We start from the raw sequence: 16,516 nt of genomic DNA, 5'->3' as shown, positions 1-16,516 counted from the left end.
AACTGATCCTGTCTCCATGAGGTCTCACCAACCTCAGACTGTAACCTTTCCTCAGCATGGCTGGAGAATGAATGCCTCTCTGAGACCTTGCTTCTGACTTATATACTTCCCTAAAGTTTGGATTAAAGGTGTGAGCTGTAATTCTCTTTTAGACTGATTCACTCTTGTGTAGATTTGGGTGGCCTTGAACTCACAGAGATAAGTCTACCTCTTAACCCTGAGTCCTAGGATTAAAGATGTGTACCACCACCTCCTAGTTTCTGGCTGCTGGGGTTAAAGATGTGTGCCTGGCTTCTATAGCTTGTGGCAGACTCTGCTTTTCTGAATCCTCAGTCAAGCTTTAATAAATCATAAATAATATATCACTATATGGAAGAGCTGTGTTTTCTGTTTCAAACACAAGATGGCACTGGTGTATTTTCAACGACCGGGGATATGCTGACTGGGGAAACTGCTTGTGCTCTGAAGGAGGCCCTGGTTGCACTCAAATCTCATACCCATGTGCAGCACCTGGCCCTGGCACTCGAAAAGTGCAAAGCCAATGTGTTAACGCCAGAGTTTCCCTGGAAGTCTTCAGTCATTTGATAATGCTTGCAATTACATCAAGTTATCACCACTACCTTGTTGGGCACAGCCTATTGCAGAGAAAGAACGTTATTTGCCCAGTTGTATATCAGGGCTGAAATACACTTGCTGTTTGCCTGTGTGTTTATTGCTCCCTTGGCAGAACAGTCATCATAATGCTGCGTCCCAATCTCACTCAAAGAATATATGTTCTAATTGCAGCCTGGAGTTTAGAATCCATGGATCTGAACAGTGGCTGCTACTCCTGGCCACCTTTGTCTTGAATATTCAAACCATCACTATTACATTCTAAAGTTTCTATGTACTTTTCTCAATTAAAAAAACATGCATGCAGCTGTGATTTGAGTCACTTTAGATTTCTCTATTGAGAAATATCATCTTCAGAATAAATGTATGCAATTCCCACATCTGGGGTATACTGCTTCAGACAAAATTAGGACCTACTTAAACACCAGTGTAGGAGTGTTATCTCATATTTATTATGAATTGCTCAAACTGTCTTAATATAACTTTGGAATATAGTACACAGACCCATTTTCTAAACTAAACTAACAAAAATGAATGCTGCCTATTTTGTGATTGAGGGGTTTTATTTGCTGGCTTCTACTAACAGATCTAAACTGTGTACCAGTGAAGTGTGGATTTCCAAATCTAGCCCCCCCCCCATGAAAATACGATTTACAGAAGTGCCAATATCCTGCATTCTGTTGTCATGCTACAGCTGGAGACTCTGTGAACATACGTCACCATTCTTAAGACTTTGCCCCTGCATCTTGACAGAGATTCACATGCGAGAGCCCATCTCCGCATGGAAGCCTGTTGCCGGATGCTTAAGTATGCTTGGCAAGACCCATCATACAACCTTAAAGATGATGGCAGCCTTCCCAAGAAAATGGAAATAGAGCCCTTTGAAAATGTGCAGCCCCAGAAGAAACACAGGTAAAATTGGCAAGGGATTCCTGTTGGAAGGTTCTGTCTGGCCTTAGACCCCCCTCATGCTGCTTACAAGCACAGTCTTTAACATTTTTACTTTGATTGGCTACAGTGTGTGCCAGCATGCACATTTTTGTCTTGTGATGCTGATGAAAGCATCTGTGAGTGGTGAGAAGGATGGATTCTTTGCCCCTCAGCTCCTCCCGTGCAGGCTGACCATGATGTCTTGGTGTCTGATGGACTCTTTTTACTAAACAGTACTTCCATCCACCTTTGACTCCTGAGAACTTAGAATAGAATTTGAACCTTTGTATTTGTTGGATGAGTGTGTGGATAAATTGCTAAACACTCAGTAGGATGTCCTTAATGCCTTTAAGAAGCTAGAAAAATACAACTTTTCCTTTTAAACATTTCATTCTGGTCATCATCCAATGAAATATTAGGAATATAACATACACAGTACTTTTCCATAATCTTTAGACATTTGCCTGACATTATAGTAGTTACTAGCACATGTGAGTTAAACGATTTCCTCAGATTTAGCCATTACCATTAAAGCATGCACACAACAGAGGCTTAGTAGAGCTCTTTAGATTACTATGACATTGTATTTTGATGTTTATAATGTGCCACATGTCTACTTAATGTTTTAAGGTCCTTATGTAAGATATTTGTTTAAATTAACTTCCTGACATTTCCTTATTCTTTTATGATAGTTCATCATTGAAATTTTGGAACCCAGAACCCAGGAGCAAGAAGAAAAAAAGATTTCACTTTTCACAAAACACCATTATTTCTCTGGTTTCATTCTACATGCCCCTTCTCTGGCTCCTTCTTTCCTTTGAATTTAATCTTTTCTTCCTTAGCTGTGCTGCTTTTCCATCTGAATTTCCTTTCTCTTAGCTGGCAAATTTTTCAAATGTTCTCTTAGATAAGCATTTATGTCTTTTATAAAATAAGCTCAGGATTCTACTTCAATTTTTTTTTAAATTAACGTGTGTGTGTGTGTGTGTGTGTGTGTGTGTGTGTGTACCATATTTGAGTGCATTTTGAGTAGAAGCCAAAAGAGGAAGTCTGATCCCTGAACCTGGAGTTAGAGGTGTCTGTGAGCTAGCTGTTGGCTGCGGGTGCTGCAAACCAAACTCAGATCACTCAGCCAGTACACCTAACTGCTGACCCATCTCTCCAACCACAGGATTTACTATCTATGCCAGCTTAGAAGCACACTGCTGATGGCCTCAGTGCTGTTCTTCTGGAATATTTACCACTGCAAGTTAACAGTTCAGGGGCAACTCTGACCAACAGAACTTAGCATCTCCAGTGCATACACGCCCAGGGCCATTTTCCTGTCATTAACAAGAGTTTTCTTTGCCTTAGCCATTTCCCAAAGCATAGTAAATTGAAGAAGCTATGTCGTCAGGAGTTTGAATATAGAGACGGGCAAATCATCAGCCTAGGTGCTCCTCAGCTGGTTCTGGGTGTACAAGGCTCAAAACTCCGGTCAGGCACAGAGGTAGTTTTGATGGAGAAGAAATCCAATGACGGTCACCAACACTGGACACACAAGGAAGAAAGCAGGTAAACTCACTTGTGAGGTAACTTGATGCGTAAACTTGTGAGGTTTACGAATCAAAGTGCATGGGACAAAGTTGAGATGAAAAGATAAAATAAGATGGAATGTTGACAGCATTTAGATTCATGTTTCTTTACACATTTCTCCTTGTTCCTGTACATGGTTAAATATTAACTTAATGTGTTTCTCTGTGTGTAGTTGTATACACATAGGTGTAGGTGCCTGTGTAGGTCAGAGAACATATCAGAGTTCCTGGAACTGGAGTTACAGGTGTTTGTGGGTCAGTATGGGTGCTGGGAACTGAACTTGAGTCCTCTGTAAGAGAAGTATGTGCTCTTGTCTGATGAACCATCAATCCAGCCCCAGTAAAACACTTTAAAAGGCCACATGAATACATAATTATAACGAATGCTTGTCCTTATAATGTTTACTTTTATGTGTATTCACTCATTCAATTCCCACAGGATGCACATTATTCTAGCATACAGATGGGTAAATTGAAACATTGAGTTGTTCATGCCATAAAGTGGTAAGAGATAGACCCAGGATTCCATCCCATTTCATCATCTTCACTGCTTCTCAATTATAGCAACATGGAAAAATATTAGCCACATGGATAATAAAGATATATCAGGTTGGGAATAATCTAGAGACAGAAACAACAGCATAATTTAAATAGGGGAAATAAATTTTGAGGAATTATTAAACTATGATAAAATACAAGCTATTATTGATATATTATACATAAATTATTATAGATATTTAATAATATTCATAGCAGACTATCAAAGCTTATTTGTTCTGATAAGCTGGTGAACCTAAAGAAACTTGGGTTTCTACATAGCAGAAACATATAGAAATTCCATTTATAATAACCACAGTCTGTTACATAATGCAACTAATTCTGTCTTCTTAAGGACTATTCACCTAGTGAGTAACCCCAACCTTGTGCTGGCAGTGTCTATGACCAAGGCTCAAAATGAAGCCCATGGCTATCCAGTTATCATTCAGGTAAGATATGCACAGGCCAACAAGAAGCCATGCCCTTTCATGAAGCTGCAGGGAGGCTCAGTGTCTCTTTGTTACAGAGCAAAGCAATAGCTGTTATAGAATATTATTTTGAATGTCACTGTTAAAAATCTTTTTGTAATACTCTGTCTAGACTTCAAATTGAGCATATTGAGATACCTCAGTTTGATTCATTCTGACCAATAGTGAATGTAGGCTTGCTGATAGTCCAGGGTGGGGGCAGTTCACACCCTGGCAAGTGAGTGAGAAACTGTCCCCACAGAATTCATGGAGCTTGTAGCCTCGGGGGTTGATGGCTCTTGGGTGCACCTAAATTCATTGATGAAAGAGCACAGGCAAGGCCTCCTGGTGTGAATACCAGAGGAAGAGATCTGGTCGGTGTTTTTTGGAGGCCATGAGCCCACAGTGGTAAGTCTGCTAAGAAACCCATTTGCAGCACCTGTTAATTCAGGCTTCACTTGAATTTGGAACAAAGACCCAGGAAGGTCTTTTTTGTCACCCTTCCTTATAAGTAAACACTTGAAAATGGGCTTGTATTTTCCCTGACAGGCCAAGACCCAGCCCAGGAACATCCCAGCTCTAATTCCCCTTCTGTAAGCTCCACCCTAATTCCCATGGAACAGAGTAATTATCTCCAAATAACATTTGATTTATTCCATGTTTTTAGTGAAGAAACTTGTTTTGCAGTTTGGTATCCCAAATCAGGACAGAGCAATCTGGACAGATTCTGAAGCTTGCTTAATTAACTCCTCTGTCCTCGTGATAAAGAACTAGACATCTATCCTGAAGAAATAGCACACATAACATTTCATGTTTCCTATCAGGTGCCTCTTCAACACAGGCCTCAGTTAGGTTAAACCTCACATGGCTGCCTGCAAGTTCAGTTCCTTAATCATTTTCATAACATTTGAGATATCAATGTCACCTCAATGCATCTTATTGTATAAGGAATTAACTTAATCATAAGGTAATTTGGATTAACTTTCAAGATATCTTTTCATTACTAGTGTTTCGATTTTTATGTATTTAAATGATAAGTTTGTGAGAAAGCATTCATGTATCTGTAAGTGGAATCGAGCTGCTTCAGGTAATGCCCCTAGATCCTTTCTTATTGCTTGAGAATTTAACCTTGGGTTTTCCAGAGGGAGCTCTGTTATCTGACCCATTAAATTAGTGCTAAGAACTTCTTCGATGTTTATCTCTTACCAGGTGCAGTGGTTATTATAAATTATAAAGTTCCTTGAGGCATCATGATACGCTTTCCTAGAGCTAAATTGCTGGCCTATGTCTTTTTACTTACACTTGAGATAACTCAACAATGTTATAATTATATAACAAAATCATGTTCTTTAACAATGTAAACAACAGAATTAAAATACATATCCTGTTTTGTTGCATATTTCGCTGGATTGTTTTTAAAAACCCACTTTCTTGACTATCAGTCAAATACATATTAAAATGTCAACAAATTGCTGGTTTTTCACTTAGTAAGTTGGTGTTTAGAGAGAGAGTGTGCATGCATGTTGGGCAAGAACATAAAAACAAGTGAATTCATATACTGTTGGCAAAGGAGGATGTCAAATAATCTTTCTAAAACGCTTTCTTGGTCAACACCACAATCTTTTAAATAACCTTAATCAATAATCCTTCTAGAAGTTTTTCCTAAAATATTTTCATGAGTACACACACACACACATACACACACACACACAGGCGAACACATACCATACATGCACATATAATCCTGCTGTCTTATTTATTAGAGGGAATGTTAAAAAAAAAGTCCTGTAGGTTCAATTATTTAGGAATTTCCTGAATTTCCTAGGCATAATTACTCTAAGAATAAATGATCAATATTCTTTTAAAATGTCAGAAAAAAACACAAAATAATGTTGAGTAAAAAGTAGTGTAATTAAAAAATTTTAATTTTTATTGTCTTTGTGAATTAAATATGTTTAAAATCATGAAATTATGTATGTAAGTCCCAAATATCAACAGTAGTTATCATTTACAGTAATTTATGAATAATTAGATTTCTAAATTTATGCAATAAAAATGCCTGCTCTGCTGTCTTATAAACTCACCTGTTTAACTGAGTCCACATTTTGCCACTCTTTTATTTTTTAGAAGTATAAGCCATATGGCAATGGGGCTGCCAATCAAAAGTGGCATTACATGGAAAATACGAGAACATTTATAGCCTTTCACAGCACTGCCCTGGATAAGGAAGTCACAGCAGCGAATTCCTCTGGCCTTTGTACATCATCTGTCACTAAAGAAAACATTGATCAACCTGTAAGTATTTACCTCTCCCCAAAGATGAAAAAAAAAAAAAGGGTCATTTAATAAAGCAAGGTGTTTTTCGCCCAAGGGAGAACTTAAATTCATACATGCTGAACACTAATTTGTTTGTTTCAGACAAGGTCTTGCTACCAAGGCCACGCTGGTTTCTGACTTGCAACCTTCATCTCTTAGCCCCCAAGGGTGGGATTACAGGTGTGTACCACCATGTCTTGCATTAAGACTAATTCTTGATGAAATCACTTATACTCTGGGATTCTTAATAGGAAGAATGAAAGAAAATTATGAAAAGTAAAATAAATTATATACTCTCTCTAAAACTACTTGTTTTACTGTGGAAATTTTCATACATACTCTAAAGCAGACACACTGGAACAGTGAATCTTGATTTACCCATCACATATAATCAGCAGTCATTAAGAATTGATCACTTTGTCTAATCCCAGATGTGACACTGTTTACCTCTAAATTAAGCATGCAATTTTGTAATTTTGAACATTTTTGACACATATCATCATGCCACTGTCATGATTAATGAAATGAACAGTGACATTTGGGCAATGTAATAAACTATTTTTAATCAAATTTTCTAGGTTGTCCTAAAAAGTCATTTTTAGTGTTTGTCACTTTAAATCAAAACTCAAGGAAGGCCCTTGGGTGGGATTGTGTTCATAGCCTAGTCCATAGTCAGGCAGCATGCTCTGTATTTGGATTTCCTTTCTTGTAGGTCATTTGACTTGTCTCTCTTTCTCCATGATTTCTGTCAATTGGATGCACACTAGAGTTATCATTAGACCTATGCTTACCATTTTCTGCAGAACCTTTATGGGTTTCCATGTGTGTCTCATATATTTAGGTCTCTGAAGCCTGTACTTGTCTGTCCTGTTTTTAATGATGCTTCTCGTGGCTTAAAGTAATTTCTTCTTGTCCGCATATTTGGAAATTCCTCAATGACTGACTATTCCTCTAATGTCATCATTTTGCTTCTAATCAATCAACTTTATCTGATTATACTGTTTTCTCCACATCAATTAGCTAAATATTTAGTAAGAATATTACCTCACTAGTCAACAATACAGTTTGAAAGAAAAGACGGAGTAAATGCCAGATTCTTTCTTGCATGTCCATTTGTCTGTTAAAACACAGCATATAAAACACAACAGGATATATGTCCCCGTGAGGTGGTGATTTGGGCTGAGCTCTGCTGGGCACCTCTGCTGGTCTTAACAAGGGCCTCTAAGGTGGCTATAATCATCTTGTAGATTTTTAGTAGTATGAGGACTGTATAGTCCATGATGGAATCTCTAACATGCATAGTGATTGGTAGGCATTGACTCTCCAACTGCTATATGTCTCAAGCAGCTTTGTTTAATGAGTTCAGTGTGACCTCAGGGCTCCAACTGTAGCTATAGAGGCCAGGCTCTACTGTGCAAGCTCCTCTCATGTACCTGCTTGCCTCTTACTTCTGTTGTCATTGGGCAAATGTCAAGGACATAGCTTTCTCACAGTCACAAAGAGAAGATAAGGAGAAAAACGCAGAGCCTCCTGACCAGAGAGGAACAATAATGTCACTGGTCAGAAGGGCACACAAACAAGGTTGGAATGGTTTTTATTTTAGCCATCTTTAGAAATAATTTGCTATACTAACAGTCACAATGGTTAGTTTTCAAGTCAATGTCTACCAACCATAATTAATTTCAGATGATGTCAAATGAGGCCCCACCCCTTTCATTCTTTACTTGTATTGATAGCCTTGTTATGAACTCCTAGGAGTTTACATAATCAAATCTAGTCAAACTGAATTATCATTCTTTATAATCTCAAATTATCCTTCTTTGAGCCAGTTGGGACACTTTTATTTTGGCTCCTGCATTCTTTTGATATATTCCTCAACTCCAGCAAAATGTCCCTTATATACAAGATGTTATACTAGAGTGTTCCTGAGGAGGCACTGGTAATTCTTCAAATAAATCTTGACTCTGTATAGAAGTTAGGATTCCCAGTAGTGAATAGTCATATCAGAGTTAAAGAGTATTTTTAATTTTTTAAATTACTGGGACTGGTGAGATAGTTCAGCAGATAAGGCACTTGCTGCCAAGCCTGAAGACCTGAGTTCAATCCTTGCAACCAACGTGAAGGAAGGAGAGAACCAACTCCTGAAAGGTGTCCTCTGACCCCCACCTATGTATACCCCATCTCCAGAATACACACACCAAATAAATAAATAGATAAATAAATGTAAAAACTAACTATTAGGAAGCATAATAAGCCACTTGGCTTGTGGCTTTAAATTTAGCATTTGATAATGACAAATGTGCTTTCCTTGTGCTGTGAAGAATTCTGCAAAAATGCCATTATGGTTTAGAAGCACCCAATGTGAAAACATCTTTCCCTCTGTTTTAGGGATACTGTTACCTCTCACCTGATGGAAAGAAAAAAATGATGCTCTGCCTGGCTTGCGGACAGTCCATGAGGGCAGGGAAGGGGCTGAAACAGCTGCTTCCCGGCGTTCCATTCTTCTGTGTTTCAGGGTCTGAGCAGAAGTCCTTGGCACGGAGGCCTTTCAAGGTCATCAGCATTGCCAAGGTACTCATCCACTTCCCTGCTGAGCTCCTCTACTGCCCATGCAGCAACAATTTGGAAACTTCGGTGCATTTAGATTGGCCTCACTTTCAGGTTCAGCTCCGCTCATCCACGTCATCTTCCTCAGATGCACCTTCCCATCCTGCCAGCATGGATTTCTTTCTCCTCATTGTAATTTAAATTGTATTGTCTCTTAATAGTTCTGTCCAGCCTTTGAAGTTAATTGGGCACTTCTGCTGCTGCAATCTGCAGACATCGTTCCCTTCTCTTTGTGCAGCTTTTGGGTCTGGAAGTAACTTCCAACCTTTACTTAGCACAGTGGCATTTGCCCCACACCAATAGGGAAAGCTCCTTTTTTTTTTTTTTTTAAACGGGTATGGTGCATTTCTGGGAGGATTTGACATGTTGCTGTTAGTAACAGTTCAGGCTAGGTGAAAGAATTCATCCATGTCTAATACCATTTAGAAACCCTAGGGGTGGGGGGGACTAACTCTGCCACATTCTGTGACCTTAATTTAAAATGACACCATTAAAAAGAAGAAAATCCTTCCCTTCAGGCTGAGCAGTGTAAAGAACTGAGGTGGTGGGGGGATTTAAACAGCGAATAAAAAGGAGGTAATCCTAAAATGTGAGCAACCCACCAGCCTGGTGTACCCCTCAGGGATCATCTGCCTGTCTCCAGACCTTACTCCTCTGTCTTGAAATTCTGCTTTATGCTAGAGGTGGACAGTGACAGGTTGCAGTGAACTCAACCCAGGTAGTAACTTGGAAGGAAAGGGGAACCAGTCCTCCGGGCAGGTTTCTAGGTCAGAACGTTGGGGAAAAGCTTTCTAAGGGATGTTCTGCACCTTCTTGTCCTTTTCACTCATTTCCCACCAATGGATGACCTAGTCGTTAAGAAAATGGCTGTAGTGCTCATATCCCCTTACTTCAATCCCAGGTTCTCTTTGGTCCTGACATCCTCTCTTATACATCTTTTATGACCCACCACAAGCCCAAACAAACATATAACCCAAGCAAACCAGAAAGACAGACAAACTGTTTCAAAAGTCAGTGAGAGAACCTGAAAGAGAACTGAGGAATTCCGACCCAACTCTTCCTCCGCCACACCAGGTATCTATAGTACACGATGAAGACACTATAAAGCACAGGTCCACCCACATACACACACATGCAGACTTTAAGTGGGGAGTAGAGATATGCCAAGATAACAAGGCAAGGCAGAAACAACACAATCTGTGTAAACGTTCATTTTATTTTAAATAAACCAGGCTGATTTATCTTCTTATGAAGCTGAAAACACTCTAAAGCATTATGAAGAACGTCTGTCATCTTTATGGATGAAGACACACGCATGCACCACTTCTCACAGTGGTGTGGTAGCTTCCTACCACACCTACCAAAAGGCAGTGAAAATAATCGCATACAAAAATGGGGATGGATATCGGAATGGGAAGTTAATTGTGGCTGGAACCTTCCATGGGGTAAGTGGCTATCGCTAAAATGCTGTCTATCTCCTTAGAGGTGAAGGTGGTGGCGACTTCTGACAAGAAGTACCTCAAAACTGAACAACAAGCAGGCCTGTCTACGCCTAACAATTTAAGCTGATGAGATCAAGATCTCTGTTTTCCTAGAGGCATTCTTTCTGATTGTTTTTCTTTGAATATAAGGTTAGAAACAGTGAGAAACCAGTGCCTTGGTTCTCAAGGGGCCCACAGCAAAGATATAAAGGAAGAGAGAAAATGGAACAACCAGGCTATTTTCACCCTCGTGATGGCCAGAATGTCTTTTTCCTCCTTGTTGTCCTTGCACAGCAAGTTGAATGTTAACCTGAATATCTGTTGTTTGTTTTGTTCTGTTTCTTAATGCCCCCTCATTTGGCATTCAGAGTATCTGAACAAGTATTTGTTGACAAGGTTTTTCACTTCACTTTTCAATGGGAGGGAGCAGCACTTAGATTGTTAGAGACTATGTGATTGCTTTGGAGGCTGTGTAGTCATGAGATAATCATGTCTCAACAACTTGCCTAATACTTTCAATAAGCTATTTTATAGGGAAGATTAAATACAGTATGGGTTTGTTTTTTTGTTTTTGTTTTTGTTTTTCTGACAGTTCCTCCTACCCCCTTCCTGTTCATTCACCTCTGGGGTTGGAAACAATTGACTTTTCTTATTAAGATACTGTTGTTCAGGTCTGGAGAGATGGCTCAACCTTTATGAGTATCTACTGCTCTTACAGAGGACATGAATTTGGGTCCCACACCCATATCTGGTAGCTTGTGGCAGTCTGTATGTAACCCCAGCTCACCAGGATCTGACAGCCTTTGCTGGCCTCCTGGGGCATCTGCACTCATGTGTACACACAAATGGACAATCAGAAACAGAATTAAAAACAAAAATAAATCTTTTCACAAATGAAACTTTCTCAGTGGACAAAGCAAAGTCCATAAGTTAACCCAAGATTTACCTAAGGCTCCAAGGCTGGCCTTCTCCCTCCCCCACTTCCCCCCTCTCCCTCCCCCTCTCTCTATTTGTCTGTTTTGTTTTTTTGTCTTATTTGGTTTTTATACTTTTATTTGTTATGGGGGGTGGGTCTTGGGTTTGCTGTGTGTGCCAGCATGCATGCATATGCCACACTTATGGCACAGTGCACTTAAGGAAGTTAAAGAATAACACGAGGGAGATGATTCCCTCCTCCCACTACCTGGGTCCCAGAGACTGAACTCGGGTTGTCAGGTCTGTAGCAGGCACTTGAAGCCTCTGGGTCATCTTGCTGATTTGTTTTTCCATCTGCAAAATGGAGGTAATAATGCATGACAGTTTGGCTAGAAGACTAGCTATTTGTTTTTTTTTTAAACTGTTCACCCATTTGCAGTATGACAATATTATATCTTATAGTATAACAAAACAGAAGGAGATTTCTAAGTTATACATTTTAAGTGACCATGTCTTATGGAAAAACGTGTCAACATATCTAAGCTGCTGGGCTTCAGCTCTAGAGCCAGTTCAAAACCATGTTTGTCTCGTATCAAATTAGAGAAAACAGATACAAAAAATTGCCTGTAACCAACAATCAGCATCAACAGTTATTCAGTGTCTGTTTTAAAAAAATAAAAGATTTTTTCAGATTTCTACAATGACAGGCATCTTGGCATAATTTCAGATGTCATCATTATTTCCTGTTTTTAAAAAATTGTTTGTTTTTATTTTTATGTGTTCTGCCTGCATGTAAGTTCACTTTATGGAGGACTGGTACCCTCAGAGGTCACCAGAGGGAACTGGATCCCCTGGAACTGGAGTTATCTGCAGATGGAAGCCATAATGTGGGTGCTGGGAACAGAACCTGGGTTCTCTCAAAAGCAAAGGAGTGTGCTTGTGACTGCTGAGCTGGTTCACAAGCTCCTCCTATCAGTTATTTACAACTTGTGTTATGTAGCTTCTTGCAGAATGCACAGAACGACTTGGACTCGCTAGAGCAGCCTCTAAAGTCTACACCAGAGATGGAAGCAACATCCTCACTTTGCATGGCTTGATTCTGTGGGCTGTAGGTGAGACCCTTAGCCAGAGAGACCCCAAGGAGCAAGAGAGCAGCCCAGATTCTGTTGGGACAGAAGAGACAGCTGTTCAAAATGCAGAAGGTTGGTTAACTTCCCCAGGCATTAGTCAGTTCCGTTTATGCTCCATTCTCAAAAAGTTAAATATGATTTATCCAGTTACCACAGCAAGAATTGCAAAATTCTAGCCAGTGACTTTTGTAAGTGGTTTGCAGAGTATCAGTGAGATTCTCATGGTGTCCTTACCTTTCTTAATAAGTAAATAGATTAATAATAATAATAAATTCCAGTTTTATAATTGAAACAATAAACCAATTCATAACTAACAACAGTAGGCAATTTAACTACTTTGTAAAGCACTAACATTTCTTGGTTCTAAAACTCAGAACCCAAATCAAGTGGGAGCACTGAAGAAATTGTTGCTAGATCAGTACCACTCTCTTCCTGTGGTTGAAGGGAAGGTCATCCCTCTCTGTACTTTTTCTGCCCTCTGCTTTCCTTCCCTGACCTTGCTGCTCTCACTGCTTCAGTGAAACCCCCGGAAGCTCTGGTGGATGCCCCTTTCTTGCGACTTGTGACACAACAGTATGCTCCCAGTGTAAGATTTTCAACTCCTGTCCTAAAAGTCATGGTTTAGAGGTTACAAACTTTGGTTTGGGACTCAGAATATCAAGTTTTGAGTCCCAGATTTGCCAGCTACAGCTGAATGACATTGGCCAAGTTCTTGAACCCTTTCCTACTTCAGTTCTCTCACTTGTGACTAGATATGCCAATAATCACCTTCCTTACAGACTTTTCATGAGAAGCACAGGAATATAGGATTGATATAAAACAAAACAAAAAGCAAAACAAAACATGGTAAACTTACCTTAAAGGGAATAAGAGACAGTTTATTCTGCAGCCATTTTTTTTTGTAACCATAGCTAGGGAAACCAGATTTATGTTACCCCAAATTCCACATTCCAACATGGAAGCAGCTTTATGGTTTCACGGAACAAAGAAAGTTATAAATCACGGCAAGTTTAAAATACATTGATGGGTAAACCAGAAAGGCAGGTACAGTGAGATGGAGTAAGTTATTTTTGTAATCCCAACAAGCTTTCTGATAACATTCTTAGCTTTTGAGTTGGTGGAAGCTAGTGGTCTGGGTCTGTTAACAGGTTTTAAAATGTTTTTACTTACTATTCACATGATGTTAGTTCAGACTCCGGTGGGTGAGGAATGACTGTTCTGGAGGGCTAGAACCTAACCAAGATAAGATAATTACCCCCTGCAACTTTGAAACCTGTCCACAGTACTGACTATTGTGTCAGAATCAAGATTCACTAGGCTCTGTACAGGTTAAGTGAAGTTTATTCAGGGAGAATGCACTCACACAAGAGGCGGGTAACTGCTGCAGGTTCCAGCTCCAAGGATCCTCCCAGGCTGTTTCCTGTGACCCTCCCAGAGGCAAGAGAAAACTCTGGGTTCCGGACCCCAGATCTAGTCCTTCCTCCATCATGTCCTCACCTGTGACCACGCCCATTTGGTGTGGGTGGGGTGGATATCTCACTACAACTGACATTCTAATTAGTCCATCTCCATAGACTGGGTTTCTATTCTGTAGCTTTTGTTCACAATAGAATAGATCTGCTTGTGATTTTTGCTTTCTTCTTTTTTGTTCTATTATAATAGAACACTACTACAGTGTGAGAAACATTTTGCTCTATCAAAGATGGGCTGACCTACCAACAGTCCATAAGTCTCCCCCCATCTTGTGATACCTTAGCATGTTCCTGTTTGCCCACTTCTGAATGTCAGACATTTCTGAAACTGGACCACATCCTTCCTTTTTGCACCAGCAATGAATTAGCCAGGCTGTGAGGTCTAGCTTCCACCAATGAGGCAAGAAACAGTTACCACCTGAGTCAGAATAAAAACTAAGTGAACTTCCTGCTCCAATGTGCTTGCTCACTCAGTTTGGGTCATCTTGAACCCTTTTGCTGAAGTAAATTACCTACAGAGTTGCCTGTGTTGTTTCTTGGTGAAATTCTGGGAATATTTTTTCCTAGTAGACGAGGCAATTCTAAAACCATAATATGTTTCACAGGGACCAGAAAGTTCAAATATAGGCACTGGCAAGTTTGGTTCACTGGTAAGATCAAGACCTGCATTTTCTACAGAGCAGAAGTGCTGGGTTGTCACATGACAGGAAGTTGATAGACTGGAGAGCCACAAAGCTGTGTGAAGTCTCCTTTAGAAGGGGCTTAGTCCCAGTCATAAGAAGAAAAGCTCTTAGACTGTAATGCTCTTTTTAAAAAATCCTATCTTAGGGCTGGGGAAATGGCTCAGGGAGTAAAATTCTTGCTATGCAAGCATGAGAACCTAAGTTCAGATCCCCAGCACTCATGTAAAACAGCTTGCCATGGTAGTACATATCTGTAACCTTAGGGCTAGGAGGTGTGGACAGGTAATTCTTGGGGCCTCATTGGTCAGCCAGCCCAATTGAAAGAGCAATCACCAAGTTCAGTGAGAGACCCTGTTTCAAAATTAAGATGGAGAATGATAGATGATATTCCCAAACTAAGCTTAGACAGCCACATGTGCCTACACAGGCAATCATGCCTAAAATCATGCATATACCATTTGAATAAGTAAATAAGTCAGTAAAAGAGTCCCACCTCCTAATAACATCATGCTGACCATTAATTTTCTCTACTTGAATTTACAAATGGACACAAATGTATAAATATGCACATATATTCATGTTTATATACATATTTACTTGAATAAATACTTAATATTCTTTTCATATCATTTGTATTTGTTCCTTATGAATGTAAACATATATTAGACCAGTGCTTGGCTGGTATCTATCAGACATTCATGACTTTTATTTATTATAATTGTGTATATTATATTATTTGATTTTTCCCACATGTTTTAAGAAACAATGATTTGAATATTTAGTGCCTGGATGATTTTCAAAGCACATGGCTCTGCTTCTACTTAGTGTTTAAATGGATGGTCATCTTAAATACATTTCTTTCAAATTCTTCTTAAAAATCTTTTTGGAAGGACGGAGTAATGCCACTAATCAGGACTATCAGAAACATGTCTTTTTGACTGCACTTCTTCTTCTCCCCATATTCTAAAGCATATCCTGGGACAAGGCAGGGTCATTCATGGTCCACTCCTGCATGGAGTTGAGTTTGGGTATTGTGCCATTAATTTCCATAGAATAGCTTTAAAGAAATATTGATCAAAATTCAGTGTGGTGCTTACTGGGCAGGAAGCAGCAAGAGCACATCTGCTAAAGTCGCTCAGCTCTGCTGTAGCCCAGCAATGTCACTAAACTTCACACATTTTAGTTACTTCTTAAAGGTTTATTTTATTTTAAAGTATTTGGTAGGATATTCAATTCTTTGGTTGTCTATGGCATTTCTGACTAAATGTGTGCGTTGGCTCCAGTTTAGATAATAATTATGAAAGTCATCAACGAAGAAGAAAATACTTTGGCTGAACAAATGAATTCATAGAGGATATTCATTCATTATTAACTGACAAGAGTGAATGTGTTGCTTGTTTCCCAGAAAACTCAAGAATGAAAATGGAAAACAGATTGGATTGTTTGGAGGGCATAGATAAATCTTTGCTTGCTCAGATCCTCAAAAGTCCTATTGCCATTTGGGTGTCTTGTGGTGAACCATTTCTGCCCCTAAATGGTAAGGTTTTTGGTTTTTGCTTCTTTCTAGACAGTATATAAAGAGAGAGAGAGAAGTAAGTTTTATGTCATGAGAAAATGAATTAAGTGTGTATAATGTCACCATAATAATACTGTATTTATACAGAGAGACCATCAGTCAATTAATACATGTGCAAAGATAGCTGTATGCACATATTTGCACAATTGCTTGTTTTCCTCTTACTGGAATGGATTGTTCTACATGGAGAAGTGTCTAATTTAGTTGATAAAGAGA

General features: G+C 39.3%; 1 protein-coding gene across 2 annotated transcripts in view; it reads left to right on the top strand.

The window, feature by feature from the left end:
• The window catches only part of Dcdc1 (doublecortin domain containing 1), a 62,542-nt gene that overhangs the window by 20,954 nt on the left and 25,072 nt on the right, over nt 1-16,516 (top strand). For both annotated transcript variants that reach the window (XM_035446859.1, XM_035446858.1), the window contains exons 6-13: nt 1,366-1,524; nt 2,896-3,096; nt 4,009-4,102; nt 6,248-6,415; nt 8,825-9,007; nt 10,276-10,488; nt 12,440-12,641; nt 16,130-16,261. In XM_035446859.1, the coding sequence (XP_035302750.1) occupies nt 1,366-1,524; nt 2,896-3,096; nt 4,009-4,102; nt 6,248-6,415; nt 8,825-9,007; nt 10,276-10,488; nt 12,440-12,641; nt 16,130-16,261 (1,352 nt within the window). The remainder of the gene's footprint in view (nt 1-1,365; nt 1,525-2,895; nt 3,097-4,008; nt 4,103-6,247; nt 6,416-8,824; nt 9,008-10,275; nt 10,489-12,439; nt 12,642-16,129; nt 16,262-16,516) is intronic.

This window comes from Cricetulus griseus, chromosome 6 (assembly GCF_003668045.3).
Source record: "Cricetulus griseus strain 17A/GY chromosome 6, alternate assembly CriGri-PICRH-1.0, whole genome shotgun sequence".
NCBI classification, from domain to species: domain Eukaryota; kingdom Metazoa; phylum Chordata; class Mammalia; order Rodentia; family Cricetidae; genus Cricetulus; species Cricetulus griseus.
This window is presented reverse-complemented; position numbering and strand designations above follow the sequence as displayed.